This window comes from Aythya marila, assembly GCF_965140915.1.
Source record: "Aythya marila genome assembly, chromosome: 10".
Taxonomy (NCBI): domain Eukaryota; kingdom Metazoa; phylum Chordata; class Aves; order Anseriformes; family Anatidae; genus Aythya; species Aythya marila.
In genome coordinates, this window is record NC_139051.1 from 20,862,370 (window position 1) to 20,877,661 (window position 15,292).

The 15,292-nt window shown below is 38.0% G+C and overlaps 2 protein-coding genes across 2 annotated transcripts in view; one reads left to right on the top strand and one right to left on the bottom strand.

Moving 5' to 3' along the window:
- CACNA2D3 (calcium voltage-gated channel auxiliary subunit alpha2delta 3) overlaps positions 1 to 15,292 on the top strand; it is a 463,161-nt gene that overhangs the window by 378,450 nt on the left and 69,419 nt on the right. The window lies entirely within an intron of this gene.
- Positions 7,713 to 13,563, bottom strand: LRTM1 (leucine rich repeats and transmembrane domains 1; the record flags this gene model as incomplete). Its single annotated transcript, XM_082768450.1, has 3 exons — positions 7,713 to 8,146; positions 11,493 to 12,089; positions 13,557 to 13,563. The coding sequence occupies 3 exons, from the start codon at positions 13,561 to 13,563 to the stop codon at positions 7,713 to 7,715; spliced, it is 1,038 nt and encodes a 345-aa protein (XP_082624576.1).

Below are 15,292 nucleotides of genomic sequence, written 5' to 3' on the forward strand. Positions count from 1 at the left end.
CTTTGATATTGGTGGGTTTTGTTTGTTTTTGAGTACTATGTAATTTTGATGGGTGGGAAGAGCTTAAATACATGAATTGATCTTGAGATATACTAGAAATCAAATTTTATTTATTTATTTATTTATTTTCCTAAATAATTATGCTGGCAAAATAAAACATTGATTGCAGAACAAGACAGCAGATAAGATCATAGAATCATAGAATCATAGAATATCCTGAGTTGGAAGGGACCCTTAAGGATCATCAAGTCCAACTCTTGACACCGCATAGGTCTACCCAAAAGTTCAGACCATGTGACTAAGTGCACAGTCCAATCTCTTCTTAAATTCAGACAGGCTCGGTGCAGTGACCACTTCCCTGGGGAGCCTGTTCCAGTGTGCAACCACCCTCTCTGTGAAGAACCCCCTCCTGATGTCAAGCCTTAATTTCCCCTGCTTCAGCTTAACCCCGTTCCCGCGGGTGCTGTCACTGGTGTTAATGGAGAAAAGGTCTCCTGCCTCTCGACACCCCCTTACGAGGATGTTGTAGACTGTGATGAGGTCTCCCCTCAGCCTCCTCTTCTCCAGGCTGAACAGGCCCAGTGACCTCAGCCGTTCTTCGTACGTCTTCCCCTCCAGGCCTTTCACCATCTTCGTGGCCCTCCTCTGGACACTCTCCAACAGTTTCATGTCCTTTTTATACTGTGGTGCCCAGAACTGCACACAGTACTCGAGGTGAGGCCGCACAGCGCAGAGTAGAGTGGGACAATCACCTCCTTTGACCTACTAGCGATGCTGTGCTTGATGCACCCCAGGACACGGTTGGCCCTCCTGGCTGCCAGGGCACACTGCTGGCTCATATTCAACTTGCTGTCTACCACGACCCCCAGATCCCTCTCTTCTAGGCTGCTCTCCAGCATCTCATCGCCCAGTCTGTACATGCAGCCAGGGTTTCCCCGTCCCAGGTGCAGGACCCGGCACTTGCTCTTATTGAACTTCATGCGGTTGGTGATCGCCCAGCTCTCCAACCTATCCAGATCCCTCTGCAAGGCCTTTCCACCCTCATTCGAGTCCACAACTCCTCCAAGTTTGGTGTCATCAGCAAACTTGCTCAAAATACCTTCTATTCCTACATCCAGATCGTTTATAAAAATATTGAAAAGTACCGGCCCTAAAATGGAGCCTTGAGGGACCCCACTGGTGACCGCCCGCCAGCCTGACGCAGCCCCATTTACCATAACCCTTTGGGCCCTGCCCGTTAGCCAATTGCTCACCCATCGTATGATGTTTTTATTTAGCTGTATGGTAGACATTTTGTCCAGTAGGATCCTATGGGAAACCATGTCAAAAGCCTTGCTGAAGTCCAAAAAAATCACATCAGCTGGTTTCTCTTGGTCCACCATACGGGTGATCTTATCATAAAAGGAAATCAGGTTAGTTAGGCAGGATCTACCCTTCACAAACCCATGCTGGCTGGGACCAATGACTGCTTTGTCCCCCAGGTGCGCCTCAATAAGTTCGAGAACCATCTTCTCCATGATTTTACCAGGCACTGACGTGAGACTGACAGGCCTGTAATTGCTAGGGTCTTCTTTCTGACCGTTCTTGAAAATCGGCACAACATTTGCCAGCTTCCAGTCTACCGGGACCTCTCCAAATTCCCAGGATCGTTGAAAAATAATTGAGAGAGGTTCCGCGATGACGTCCGCCAGCTCTTTCAGCACCCGGGGATGAATCCCATCCGGACCCATGGACTTTTAGGGATCCAGATGGAGCAGCAAATCCCGCACACGTTCAGGGTTGGTTGGGAGTTTGTCATCCCCACCGTCCCGGTCCTCCAGCTCAGGGCACCCTGGGTCCCGAAGCCCATCATTGGCATTGAAGACAGAGGCAAAGAAGGCGTTAAGCATCTCTGCTTTGCCTATGTCATTGTCTGTGAGGAGACCTTCCCTATCAAGGAGCGGCCCTATGTATTCTTTAGTTCTCCTTTTTCCATTCACATATCTAAAAAAACCCTTTTTATTTTCTCTCACAGACACAGCCAGCTTCAACTCTAGGTGTGCTTTGGCCACACGAACTTTCTCCCTACAAACACGAACAGCATCCCTGTATTCTTTCCATGACACCTGGCCCTCCTTCCAGTAGCGAAACACTCCCTGTTTCTGCCTAATCTCCATTAGAATGTTCCTGGTCAGCCACGCCGGCCTCCTGCCCCGCCTGCCTGACTTGCGATATTTAGGAATTGCCTGATCTTGTGCTTCTAGGAGGCATTGCTTAAAGAATGACCAGCACTGGTGGACATCGAGGCCTTCAAGAGCAGTTTCCCAGGGGACCTTGCTGACTAGTTCCCTGAGCAGCCTGAAGTCTGCTTTCCCCATATCTAGGGATGAGGTTTTGGTGGCACTTTTCCTTCTGTCACTGTAAATTTTGAACTCAACCACTTCATGGTCACTATGACCAAGGCGGCCACCAATCACCACATCTCCCACCAGACCCTCTCTGTTCTCCAGCAACAGGTCTAGGAGGGCACCTTTCCTAGTTGCCTCCGTTAGCACCTGCACCAAGAAGTTATCATCTAGGTGCTTCATGAACCTCCTGGACTTGCTCGTGTCAGCCGTGTGGCACTCCCAGTTAACGTCTGGCAAGTTGAAGTCCCCCATAAGGACAAGGGGAGTTAATCTCGAGGCCTCTCTTAGTTCTGTAAAGAATAATTTATCGGCGCTATCGTCCTGGCCAGGCGGTCTGTAATAGACTCCCACAACGACATCCCCTTTATTCGTTCGTCCCTTGATCCTTACCCAGAGGCTCTCAACTTTGCCATTGCTGACCTGAAGTTCCACACAGTCCAGCCCCTGCTTCACATACATCACCACCCCACCACCTCGCCTACCCTGCCTGTCCCTCCTGAAGAGCCTGTAACCGTCTATCGCAACACCCCAGTCACAGGACTCATCCCACCAGGTTTCGCTTATGCCGATGATGTCGTAGTTGCGGGACTGGGCCAGGACTTCTAGCTCATCCATTTTATTCCTCATACTGCGTGCGTTCGTGTAGAAGCACTTCAGGTGCGTCTCCTTACACTCAGCACCTTGTGGATCTGACCGAAGGACCTCACTGGCACACAGCCCCTTTGATTCTAACGTACCATCCCTTAGGTCTTCACTGGCGTGCCTGGTTTTAGCCCCTTCCCCCTTCGACTCTAGTTTAAAGCCCTATCTATCAGCCCTGCCAACTCCTGACCAAAGATCCTTACCCCTCTCCGAGAGAGGCGCATCCCATCCGGTGCCATCAGGCCCGGTGTAGCATAGACCTTCCCATGATCAAAGAACCCAAAGTTCTGCCGGTCACACCAGTCTCGAAGCCACGAGTTTATGTGAACAGCACACCTTTCAGCTTCGATACCCCCTATCGGAAGGACAGAGGCAAACACAACCTGCGTCCTTTTTAAAAATTCAAATACTGCAGAAGTATAAAGTTCAAAAATACTTTGAGTGATTCTCTGCAATTATGTAGTATATGAATGCATTAATCCCAGTTTGAGTACTGTGAAATAATTGATTTATTTCCTCCCAGTAGACTACATTTCCAAACATTAATAATTTCCTTTTTCTTCTCTTCTTGTTTGTTGTGTCTTGAAATGAGCTTGGTAGTTTTATGCAGAAAGTCAAATGTGTAGTGTAAATAGCCCTAAAATCTGGGGAATCTCTCAGTAATCAGAAATGATAACTGAAGCTTTTACTGGAGATAGTTATGAACTATGTAGCCATTGGTTTGCTTATGATGGGTTTCTACTTCGTATTCCTTCTCCCCTGTTGTGACTTGCTTCCACATCCAGATGTTTAATGTTGCTGCCTGTCTCATCTGGGGAGCATACAGACATTTTTCAGGTAAAATAAGCCCAGGAAGTACCAAGACCCTTCATGATTATTAGCACTATGACACTTTTCAGCCAAGTTCGAATATTAAAGTTGTAAAAGTTGGCATACTTTCTGGATGCTTAACTAAAGCCTGCATGTCTTTGTCTTCTGGCCAGCAAAGATAGATGGTTATTAGTAGGTAACAGTTGGCCTTTTTTTTTGGTAAGGCTGTTAATGATAGATAAACTGTGCATAACGTCGCTAAATGTTCTACTTTTATATTCAAGAAGAGGGATCCTAATTTTGATTAGACATTGCATTACTAGGGAATAATGAGGCTGAATTTTGATTGTTTTTTCAAGCTTTGGATGGAAAGGCACATATGGCAAGCAAGTACATTTCAAATTAAGCTTTGTTTCTTTCAATATAATTTCTAAGGACAATTTCTGTAAAAAATGTTGGCATATTAAAGTTTTTTAATCTCTTTTCTAATTTGAAATTTTAAAGGCCATTTTTTTTTCTGAAAACAGAGTAATACAGTGAGCCTCGTTGTGAAAGAAAGGAATAAAACAATATGTTTACATTCTCTGTCTTTGCAAATACCTTGCAGAGTAGAATGCCCTGATATTTTCCTTAATTTTGTGGGAAGGAGTATTTTTCACTGAGATTAGGAAAAAATATTGTACATTCTATAATACTCGTTAGGTTTCTGGAAAAACAACAAAGCCTTCTCAGCAACCTTTATCTGAAATATAAATCTGTGCAGACAACTTATTTCAGCAGCAGATGTCCATTGCTAAGCTTTACAAATTAAGGGGCTTCTGTGAGGAATCACTAGATCCAGTCTTCCACTTGTTACAGTCAACAATTGCTAAGGGCAGCAAACTGTGCCTTTTATCTCTATTTTTCAGTAGTTGAACATTCAGTTTCCTTTATTGAAAATAAATAATTTTGCATTTATTAGTTTAAGTAATTAAGTAAATGCGTTTCTCTTTTGCCTGCCTGTTGTTTTCTTGTCATCATAAATAACTGGAATTTATTAACTACAAACAATTGTAAATTTGTATACTCTTAACAGAGTTAAATGAGACATTTCCCTCTTTTTTTTTTTTTTTTTTTTTGTTCTTTTCTTAAAATCAATTTAGAAAGTATAAATCAGACTTGGCATGAATTGGCTTGCTGTACTCCTTTAGCAGAATGAACAAATGGAAATACAAAATATTTTGCTTTCTGGCAGAACTCCATATCAATTTACAGCCTTATGTGTGCATGAAAATCCCCAAAGCATCTCAAATTTGACTTGGAAAGAGTTCCTTTAAATGTTGTTGTGCCCTTCATTATCTCTTTTCCACTTTCATACAGTAAGAAAAATCAAAAGGATCAAAAGGTTTTTTTTTGTTTTTTTTTGTGTTTTTTTTTTTTTTAAATAGGACTGTTCTTTAAACACTAAGACTGGTTATTACTACCAAGGAAATATTTAATCAAACTATATTTTTACTTTGCTTGAGGACATCGGAAATATGAACTTACTTGTAATGGAAGCTGCATTGCTGTATCTAAGCCTATTATAAGACAGTGGGTAAAATCTCCATGGAGGCTGGAGGTTTATTAACTTTTATTTTAGGATCTGAACTCTGAATGGAGCTGTGCTCATTTTAGGTGGTCACCATAGGAAGACATCGTGATTTGGCTTCTGACTCATTTTTTTTTCCTATGGGCAGTAAGATCCTATCCTGAATTATTTCAGTATTCTCTGTCTGCAAAACTGTATTTTGCTTTGCAAAATGTTGTCCTGCTAAATGGATACAAGAGTAGAAAATGTAGATCTCCGCACCTGAATGAGCTCTGAAAAGAGATTGTTCATTAAAATTTAGAAAATATTTCAAAAGAAAAGAAAAAGAATCAAATTCACTTCAGAGATAGTTCAGAGATACATCATCAAGAGATTTGGAAAGCCTGAATATAAGTATTCTAATAGATTCTGTCCTGATAATGTCTTAGATGAAGGTAATGTGCCTGGTGTGGGATACCACATTTAAAATATAATAAAAACCAAAAAGGTTCCAGGGAATGCAGGGGGTGAAAAAAGTTTGGAAAATATGGCCTCATAGGAAATTTTGGAACAGCTTGGGTTTTTTAGTCCACGACAGAGAGGAATGAGGACAGCCTATAATAAGAAGTACTTAACTGTTACGAGAGAGGGAGGGAGGGAAGATTACTTGTTTTTAAATTAATTGTTTTCAATGTCTGCTAGATTTACATTAAGACTGAGATGCTTAATTTTCTCTGGACATGAAAGTAACTGCAGATGCAGGAATAAGCTTTAAAATTTAGGTTTTAATTATTACTAAGTAGATAAGAGCAAGGGTTACATGACTCCTGACATACAGCCCATTACTCAGTTGAGGCTGTTATTAGAATAGCTTTCTCAGGGAACCCATCCATTGGAAGGAAATCAGAAGTCTCTGAATGCCATGTCACAGCTTCCTTTTGCCCTTTTGGAGTGTTACTCAGGTGTTGTCCTCAAGTTTCTGGCCTATAAAACCCACCAACAATATTTTCATCAAAGCAGGTTTAGGATAGATGCTGAGAAAAAAAAAAACAAACCTTGCAGACTACAAGCACAGTTGATTTCTTCATCAGCTGCCTAAACAGGTCTTTAATCCATGTCACTGGAGAGGTTTAAAAACACCTTAGAAAAATTTCTGTCAGAAATAGTCCAGATATACTTCATCTAGTCTCAGAAAGGGTAGGTGGAGTAGCTGATCTCTCTTAGTTGTCTTTAAACTATTATTTCTATCAAATATTTGAAAAATACTTCTGCATGTTCAAAATAATCTTTCTGCCCTAAATTTATGTTGCTCTGTTTTGGCTTTGATTTCCTCTGATGGCAAAACTGTACTGCAGAAAGGGCAGATCCTTGAACGAATTCAGTTGAATGTTTTCTCTGTGAGAACTAGAACATGTAAACATGGAGCTATATTATCCTTACTGCTGAAGGGCAGCATTCTGATTAGGGCTGCCTCTGGAGACCTGAAATTTTCAAAATGGAGCAGTTGTGTGGATTTGGGATTAAGAAGCTTCAGAAACGTCTGTAGCAGGCATGTATACTGCTAGTAGAATGGGTAATGTCTCTTCATATATGCTATCTATACTTATCTCAGTGCTTGTACCTGCATCATATTCCTTCCTCTTCCTGTGATGTCTCAACTCTCTTCCTTCTTCTCCAGTAAGTACTTTAAAAACGAAATGTGATGCCTAACAAGGCACTTCCTGTTTTCTAAACTACATAATGGATGTAGCGTTTATTTATTGTCTCCTAGGGCAGATTGGCAAGTGGAATGTATTTAGAAATGTTTTAAAAAATGTTCTAAGTTATCACTGGCAGTGTATGGACTGCCCAGTTCTAAAAATGGCTATGAATTGTATTTTGGAATACATATCAGATAATCTAAGATCTCAAAATCTCCTCATTTATAACTATTTTGTATTTTTCTTTGCAGAAAGCTCTTTTGTGTTGGGTGGTGACTTGGCTTGACATCATAAGTCGTATATTGTACTAATATTACCTCGAGAGCTAGTCATGAAGAATGGAATACTTGGAAAGGCCTACATCAAAATTTCATTATTTTTAGCACTCAACCTTACATAGAGGCTTCAGAATATACAGCAAAAACTGCAGATACATTTGCATTCTGCTACATGAAGTTTTTATATTTATTCCAAGGAATTAATATACATGTGTACATAAAATTTCTTCAATGTGAAAAGGGAAAGAAAAGCAGTCATAACTATTAAATCAATTCTATTTAGATTCTGGTCTTTTTAACTGAAGTGAGGGCTCTTTATTTTGGAGAAACCAAAGACAAAAGTAACTCAAGCCAAGGAACTATTGAATGGCTCTTTTTCCTCAGGAGTCCCATGCTGTCTTGCTGAGGCTAAATGTTCTCTGTGGTATTTAGCAGTAATTGCAGCATAGGCACAACCATAAACAGCAGCTGCCAACATCATTAGACACACAATTCCACAGACAACTCCGGTTATTACTACAGTGGCAATTGCATGACGCAAACTAACAGGCCTTGGCTTTGGTTTGGGGTCACAGTTTGACCAGCTGTTTTCTGCGTGTTCGTTGTGATGAGCATGCTTCAGAGAACTTCGGTGCTCGAAGTTATGGTGATGAATGCTAGTCAGATGAACATGAGCTGCTGTAAGAGGGCATGCCCCAAACAGCTCATAAGGAACTTTGAGGAGGTCCTTGCCCTTCCGAATCCCTGGTGTTGAGCAGATAATGCCATCACTTATTCCTCCTTTAAAAAAGAAAAAAAAAAAAAAAAAAGTAAAAAGATTATGATTGTTATGATTTTATTATAATTTCTGGGCTCTCTTCATGTAAAAATAACACATGCATGAATTACACTTATAGTCAGCTTTGACTTCATACTTTTGAAGATTTATAGCTGCATCTTTTTTCAGCTATACCAAAGATAAGATTATTACACTTTAATACTAATAGAAGAAATAATTTGTAAGTACTAATTCATCAGGAATTGTAATCTGTGCTTGATGGATGCTAAAGCAAGAAACAAAAGGAGTTGTTGAAAGAAATCATAAATAAAAAGTAAGACATTGCTAACAGCAAATTCATTGCATTCAAATTTCTACCATTACTTAATAGTACATAAATACTACATAATATTACATAAATAAAAATTGAAAAAATATACTTAGTAAACATATTCCACTTGACTGAAATATCCCCTTTCAATCATTCATTTCTCATGAATCATTCTTCTGACATCATACACTAATTGCAACAAAGCAAAGAGAAAGTTCAGTAAGCTGTATACCTGAGAAATGTTTTCAAGTTCATGGTAAGAAAATATTCAGAGATCTAAAGGAGTTAGGATTAATCAGTCTATTAGCTTGTTCAAATGGTGAACTTCATGATTGCTTTCAGCCAGCTTCTGCTCTCTCTTGAAGGATGTTCTTAGTATAACGGGAAGTGAAGTAGTCCTGGTAAATCATGCTGTTGTTCCTCGGCGTGTAGAGCAACACACACAGTTTGTAGCCTTCAGGGCTCTAATTAGTCTATATATCATGGCTTTAGGGGTATAGTGTGTTGAGAAGTCAACAAGGCCAAAACCAATGTTTACATATTTTGAAAATTTAACTCAATCGAGTCAGCTGAATTTTCTCCCTGTTCTCTATCTGAAATAAACCACCTTTTATTTAAAGGCAGGCACAGAAATTTTCATCTTGGAAAGGATTTTTTTTGAGAAAATACTGAATATAGATGAACTCAAGCTGAAATGTGGAGACTACTTTTCCACAAATATTGATGATGTTCTAAGACATATAAGCATAGCAGCTTGTCACTTGGTTTTTAATAGCCAAATGTAAAGCCTGGTTCCAGGAACCTCCAACGAGTTAGTTTGAATTTGGATATACATAAATTACCAAATTCTACAAGCATGGTCCTTCTAAGATTATAAGAAACTAAAATTTCTGTGCTTGGGATAGAAGACTAGAGTTCTGCCTGAATTGAAGAATTTTTTATAATTATTTAAGAGTGTGCATCAAATGTCAATTACCTGAGCTGGATTCAGCTAAAATTTATCTTTCAGAGTTGTATTGGACAAATCACTTAATACTGCCAAATTCAGACTGTATTCCATCTTTAGCAGTGCTTTGTTAGGACTTAAATGTTTGTAGAGCCACAGTAATCTTTTGTCATAAGTACACTGTATAAGTAATAAGAATGTGCAATACAACTTGCTTTTCTTCATATGATTCACACAAGTAACACAAGTAATTTCAGGAAAGGACAAACATAGAAGAGCACACTTTATGTTGGCTTCCTTTAAGATCTCTTGCAAGTTTTCATTTTACTTATCTATGCAATGCTCAGAAAACTGGAAGGGCATCACTGAATTTCTAAATAATGTTGGTTTTTAAAATAATATATGGAATTTATGCTGCTGGCAGAGTAATTAAAATAATCTGGTATGTTTACTTGGATCATTAAATTCTTCTGCACAGAGAACTCAAAACCCCTTCTGAAATATGTTGTAGGGAATGGTTCCAGCATAATGCAACTTTAAGCTCTGGGATCATTTAATATTTTACCAATCCAAAGTATTAAGATTTTAACCCTGAGAGGCGTTTAGCTTTTTGTCTATTCTAAAAGATTACTTCCAGCAGTGCTTTTACCTCCCTCAGAAGACTCTTCCTTCATACCTGCATAGACATTACAGCTTTTCAGCTAGCCTGTAGACTTCTGATGCTTGAAGATGGCAGCCCAGTCACTTACAGGCCACATCAACCATCTTCACACTATGTGTCACCTTCATTTACAGATAGGTAATCAGTATCTTATATCACATTCAAGCATCAAAGTCTGATTTAGAGAAAAGTTAATTACACTGCTGTTTTGAATTCTCCATTTTCAAACATACCTCCCAGGGGAAAGAAAGACATTTCTTTTAATGCTTAATTCCTTTTCTGCATACAATGACTGCAGGTAAAATGGATATGAACAACAATGCTTTGGGATGATGAATGCTCATTTTCTTTATTTTAATCACCTTGAATTTCGAAGTTTCTCTGAACTCAGTAAGCAAAACAAATTCAGAGATATATAAAAGAATTAAATCATATTCTTGTATACAGCATAACTCTTGAATATATTTAAAAGCAGGTGTGACCAAAAATTAAGGCTACTTTTATGTACAGAATTTCCTGTGTGATGGTATTGTTAGGCATTGGAACGGGCTGCCCAGGGAAGTGGTTGAGTCACCATCCCTGGAGGTCTTTAAAAGATGTTTAGATGTAGAGCTTAATGATATGGTTTAATGGAGGACTTGTTAGTGTTAGGTCAGAGGTTGGACTCGATGATCTAGAGGTCTCTTCCAACCTAGAAATTCTGTGATTTTGTGATTCTGTGATATCTGTGAGGACATTGCTAGCAAATTTAGTACTACTCCTAGTTAACAACAAATTAGGAAGCAACACTAGACAAAAGTAAGCTTGTACAAGGTGTTACTGCACACTTTTAGGTAATGAGCTAATTAAATTTAAAAAAAAAATATATAAAGAGCTACCAAGTGATAATTTAAAGAGAGTCTTAAATTAGAATATTGAGTTCTCTAAAGCTAAATTGGTATTGCTATCTGTGTTGATGTTTATCCTCATGTACCAGCTAAAAAACTTCTGAACAGTAGACTGGTTTCTACCAGAAGAACTGTCGTAGAATTAAAACAAGTGTATGTGCACAAATAACTCTTGTTATGCAGATAGATATAGAGATAGATACGCAGATTTCATGTAGAAATAGAGATAGATGCAGATTTAATATAAAGAGATACGGATATATACGTGCATGCTTACTACTTACATGTATTTTCAGAATGTATATATGCACACTGTATATATCCACACTTATTCTCTGCAAAGATCCTCTATGATTCTGTTTTGCCACCTGTAATTTTGAAAGCACACATATTCTGAGCAATGTATAAGCATGTATTTTAGTATGCTTATTTGAGGGGATGATGCAAGGTGTGAGGTAAATTGTTAAACCACAGCAGCAAAGAACATTTAGATGCTGGTTAAGTGTCCTTATGTGCGTTGTATGTAATGAGAAGAATTCCTTACCTCTGTATAAAAAACTTTCCAGCCACAGTTTCAGGCCAAAGACATTGCAGTTACATTGCCAGGGATTATCTTTGAAAAGAACAACTTTCAGGTTTGGAAGCGACTCCAGCAGAACTCTTTCCATTTTCTGGAGTTTGTTGTGTTTCACAGACAGCAATGTTATATTCCCTGTACTGTTTCCAAAAGTCTCAGGCAAACGTATAATGCTGTTGGATGACAAGTCCAGTTCTTTGAGGTGTGGGAGGAAACTGAAAGTCTTGTTTTCTATATAATGAATCAAATTTCTGGTTAGGTTTAGAACCTGTAGATATCGTAATTTTTGGAAAGTACCTGGTGCCAAACTTGAGAGAGAATTATTAGATAAGTCTAATATTTTGAGCAATGGTGTTCCAGTAAATGCATTTTCGTTGATTCTCCAAATATGGTTGTTCTGCAACTGTAGTATCTGAATTCCAGGAGGTAAGTGGGCAGGAATTTCTCTAAGTCCTCTATTCTTGCAGTCTGCAGTCTTTGAAACTGTATGGCATGTACATTTTTCAGGACATCCGTGAGCAACATATATTGGCAAGATGAAACTCAGCACCCAAAGCCAGCTACCTGTATCACAAATGAAAGAAGCAATAATGATTTGAAATTATTATAAATTGTTTGTCTTGTGGCCATAGGGGTCAATAACAAGAGCAAAGGGTATATATATATATATAAAGGATATGTGTCAAAAACTATAGGTAGCATAAATATAGGTCATATTTTTTACAGTGCATTAGCAAGTTACAGATAGTACTGAAATAATTTTATCATCCAGAATGAAGTGCTTCTGCAGTCTTAAAGTGACGTACTTCCCACAGCTTTATCTTAAGTACAAACAGTTTTCAGGGGGTTTTGTCATCAGCAAAGCTGTGATATTTGAAGGGAATTCTACTGAGTTTCTAAAATTACTAAATTATAATGTTTCTCTTTTTTTGTGGTAGTAATAATTTTGAGACATCTTATGCCTTTTTTTTTTTTTTTTGCATTTTTACTAGTTTCTGCCTAAAAATCTACTAGTTTACTACCTAAAAAAAATGTTAATGTGCTGTCAAAAGAATAAAAAGTTTCTAACTGTTGGTATAAAAACAGTTAACTGATTTTTTTTTTTTTCAGAAATTTGAATCCTTTAAATTTGTTCTTTAAAATATCTATGTTTACACATATTGCTTAATTCCCATATCTGAATTCCAGCTGTACTTCCCAGAGATACAAATTTCTACACACTCTGCAAACATTTGTCAAGGAGCTGTTAAAAAGATAAAGTGAGTTCACAGGAGCACTTAATAATATTTATTATTTATAATTATAATTTGCTCCCTGATGTTCAGGTCAGCTTTAACAGAAAAAATAATATTTTTTACCTTTCATGTACTGCTAGTGATCTTCCTTTGTAAACAAAGTGCCATTTCATGCATGAAATTTATTTAAAAAAAAAATACAAAAATCAGATGATGTTGAGTGATTTGAGTTTCTTTGACTCAGAGTGTTAAATCCTTTTATAACACTGTGGTTTTTTTTTGTTTTTTTTTTTTTTACTATTTACTGTTTCAAAATGAAAAATACTTAGTCAGTTACTACTTGAAAACCTTTGAAAATTAAAAGACATACTGTTTATTGGCTTACAGAGATCGAATGTTAATTACTAACAAGGAATACCATATTGAAGGAATAACTGTGTTATTGTAAGATTAAATATAATGGATGTATAAATGAAAGTTTTACTTCATTTGAAACTGCAGTTTAACTTGCAAACTCCTCATGAATTTTCATTTTAAAATGAAATAGTATTTATATTAAAATTGCAAACATCTTCTGCATTTCTTTACTTCTATATTGTAAAAATCATTTGAAAGAATCCAGCATTCCTGCAAACAAGGTAAGCAATAAATTCAGTTCATTATATTGTTCTGCAACAGTTGTCTTCAGAAGCCAACATACAGCTGCCAATGTAAAATTCAAAAATAAACACAGATTAAGGAAATGCCTAGAGAATAGAGTAATTTTATTTTTCATCTGAATGCTTCAGTATCTCACCTGTCATTCTGCTTTGCTTGTTCCCCACCTGGCAGAAGATTCAGTCCAGCTTTCTGAATTAGAATAGTAACATACACTTTATTCTGATTCCTCCTTCAAATCTGTGGTGTGTTCATCCAGTTTCTTTTGTGCCTTTTTTTCTTTCTTTCTTTTTTTTTTTTTTTTTTAGATAGTATCTGTGGCTTCAGTAGAAGTGTAACTCTTCCTAGTGAATTACTCCATCAGCCTTTGTATTTTTCTTTATCACAATCCCCCCCCCCCCCCCCCATCCATTTACCATTTATGACTCTCAGAGGCTTACTCTGCCTTTTAATCAGTCAACAGCCCATGCAAAGAGTGTCTGTCAACTCTAACTGGACAGCTGTAACATACAAATCATGACCTGATACCCCTGCCTTTTTAATGATTTAATCTGCCTCAAATACAAGGCACAAAAAAAAAGCTGCCTTTTAAAATCCAGTATAGTTTCTGAACTGTGGTGGATTATTAGCAGTACTTTGTCAGTTTTTGCAAGATCAGATGACTCTGAACATGGATTCTGATTATCTTGAGCTGTGACTGGAGGCAGTGGGGTGTATAATATTGCTACAAATAGGCATGTGGGTTAATGACATGGTTTTGACAGTGCACTTGCTTGTGCTTCTAAGCTTATTCGTCTGATATCCATTAGTTGTGCTGACAGGATTTTCTTCCGTGGGAACACAGAACTGGTGGCTTCTTTTATAAAATGGCATAAGTATTGGTATGGTCACTGAGAATACTGCAGAAATTTATTTCCAAACATACTGGAAAGAAAGGGCAGGTGGTACGAAAATTGTACTTGCTGTGTTCTTAGGGTGCCTTGATTTGCCTTTTTGTTATTTCTTCAATGTAACTCATTCATATTGTACCTGCTACAATAACAAAAGGAATAATGACCTGTGGCTGTGAAATAATTCAAAGGTGTTTCAAGGAATTAGTGATCTGGTATAATGGTGTCTTTCAAGGTCATATGATCACTCCATCTGTTAGTTTTCCTATGAGGAGGGAAGTTGTGTGATCAGAAGCTTTCAGGACAGTTCTTACATGTAGCATTGCTTGCATGAGTCCAAATTCTTTTAGGTGCTTTTTAGAAGGTCAAATAAAGCTCATTTTCTGGAACAAAATTTGTATGCTGCATGCAATATGATGGAAGGTATTACATACAAGTGAAGGTTGAAAGGGACATATGGAGATCATCTGTTCCAAACTGCTGTTGAAAGCAAGGCCTTACATGAGATTATCCAGGGCCCTTTCAAGCTGAAACTTGGGTATTTCCAGCAAGGGAGCTCCAAAGGAGTTCTCATGTCTGCTACCTTCTACCAGATTTAGTCCTCTCTATAACTTCCAGGTCAGCTTTTTGTCTCTGACCATGTCCCTATCTCACCTGCCTGCCTGGTCTTTTATATATATACGTGTATGTATATGTATATGTATATATATATATATATATATATATATACATATACATATATATATATACACACTATATATATATATATATATACACACTATATATATATATATATATATACATATAAAATATATATAAAAATCTCCCATTAGATCTGTTAGCCCTCCCTTTGAGTCCTTTTGTCCTTTGGGTCTCCTCTCTCAACCTGCTGTCCAGCCCTCTTCAGTGGACATCTTTAATCCCCTTTTCTTGGCCTGGGAGAAGAGATGCAGTGTGCTACAATAGTTCAGTAAGCATGTTCTAA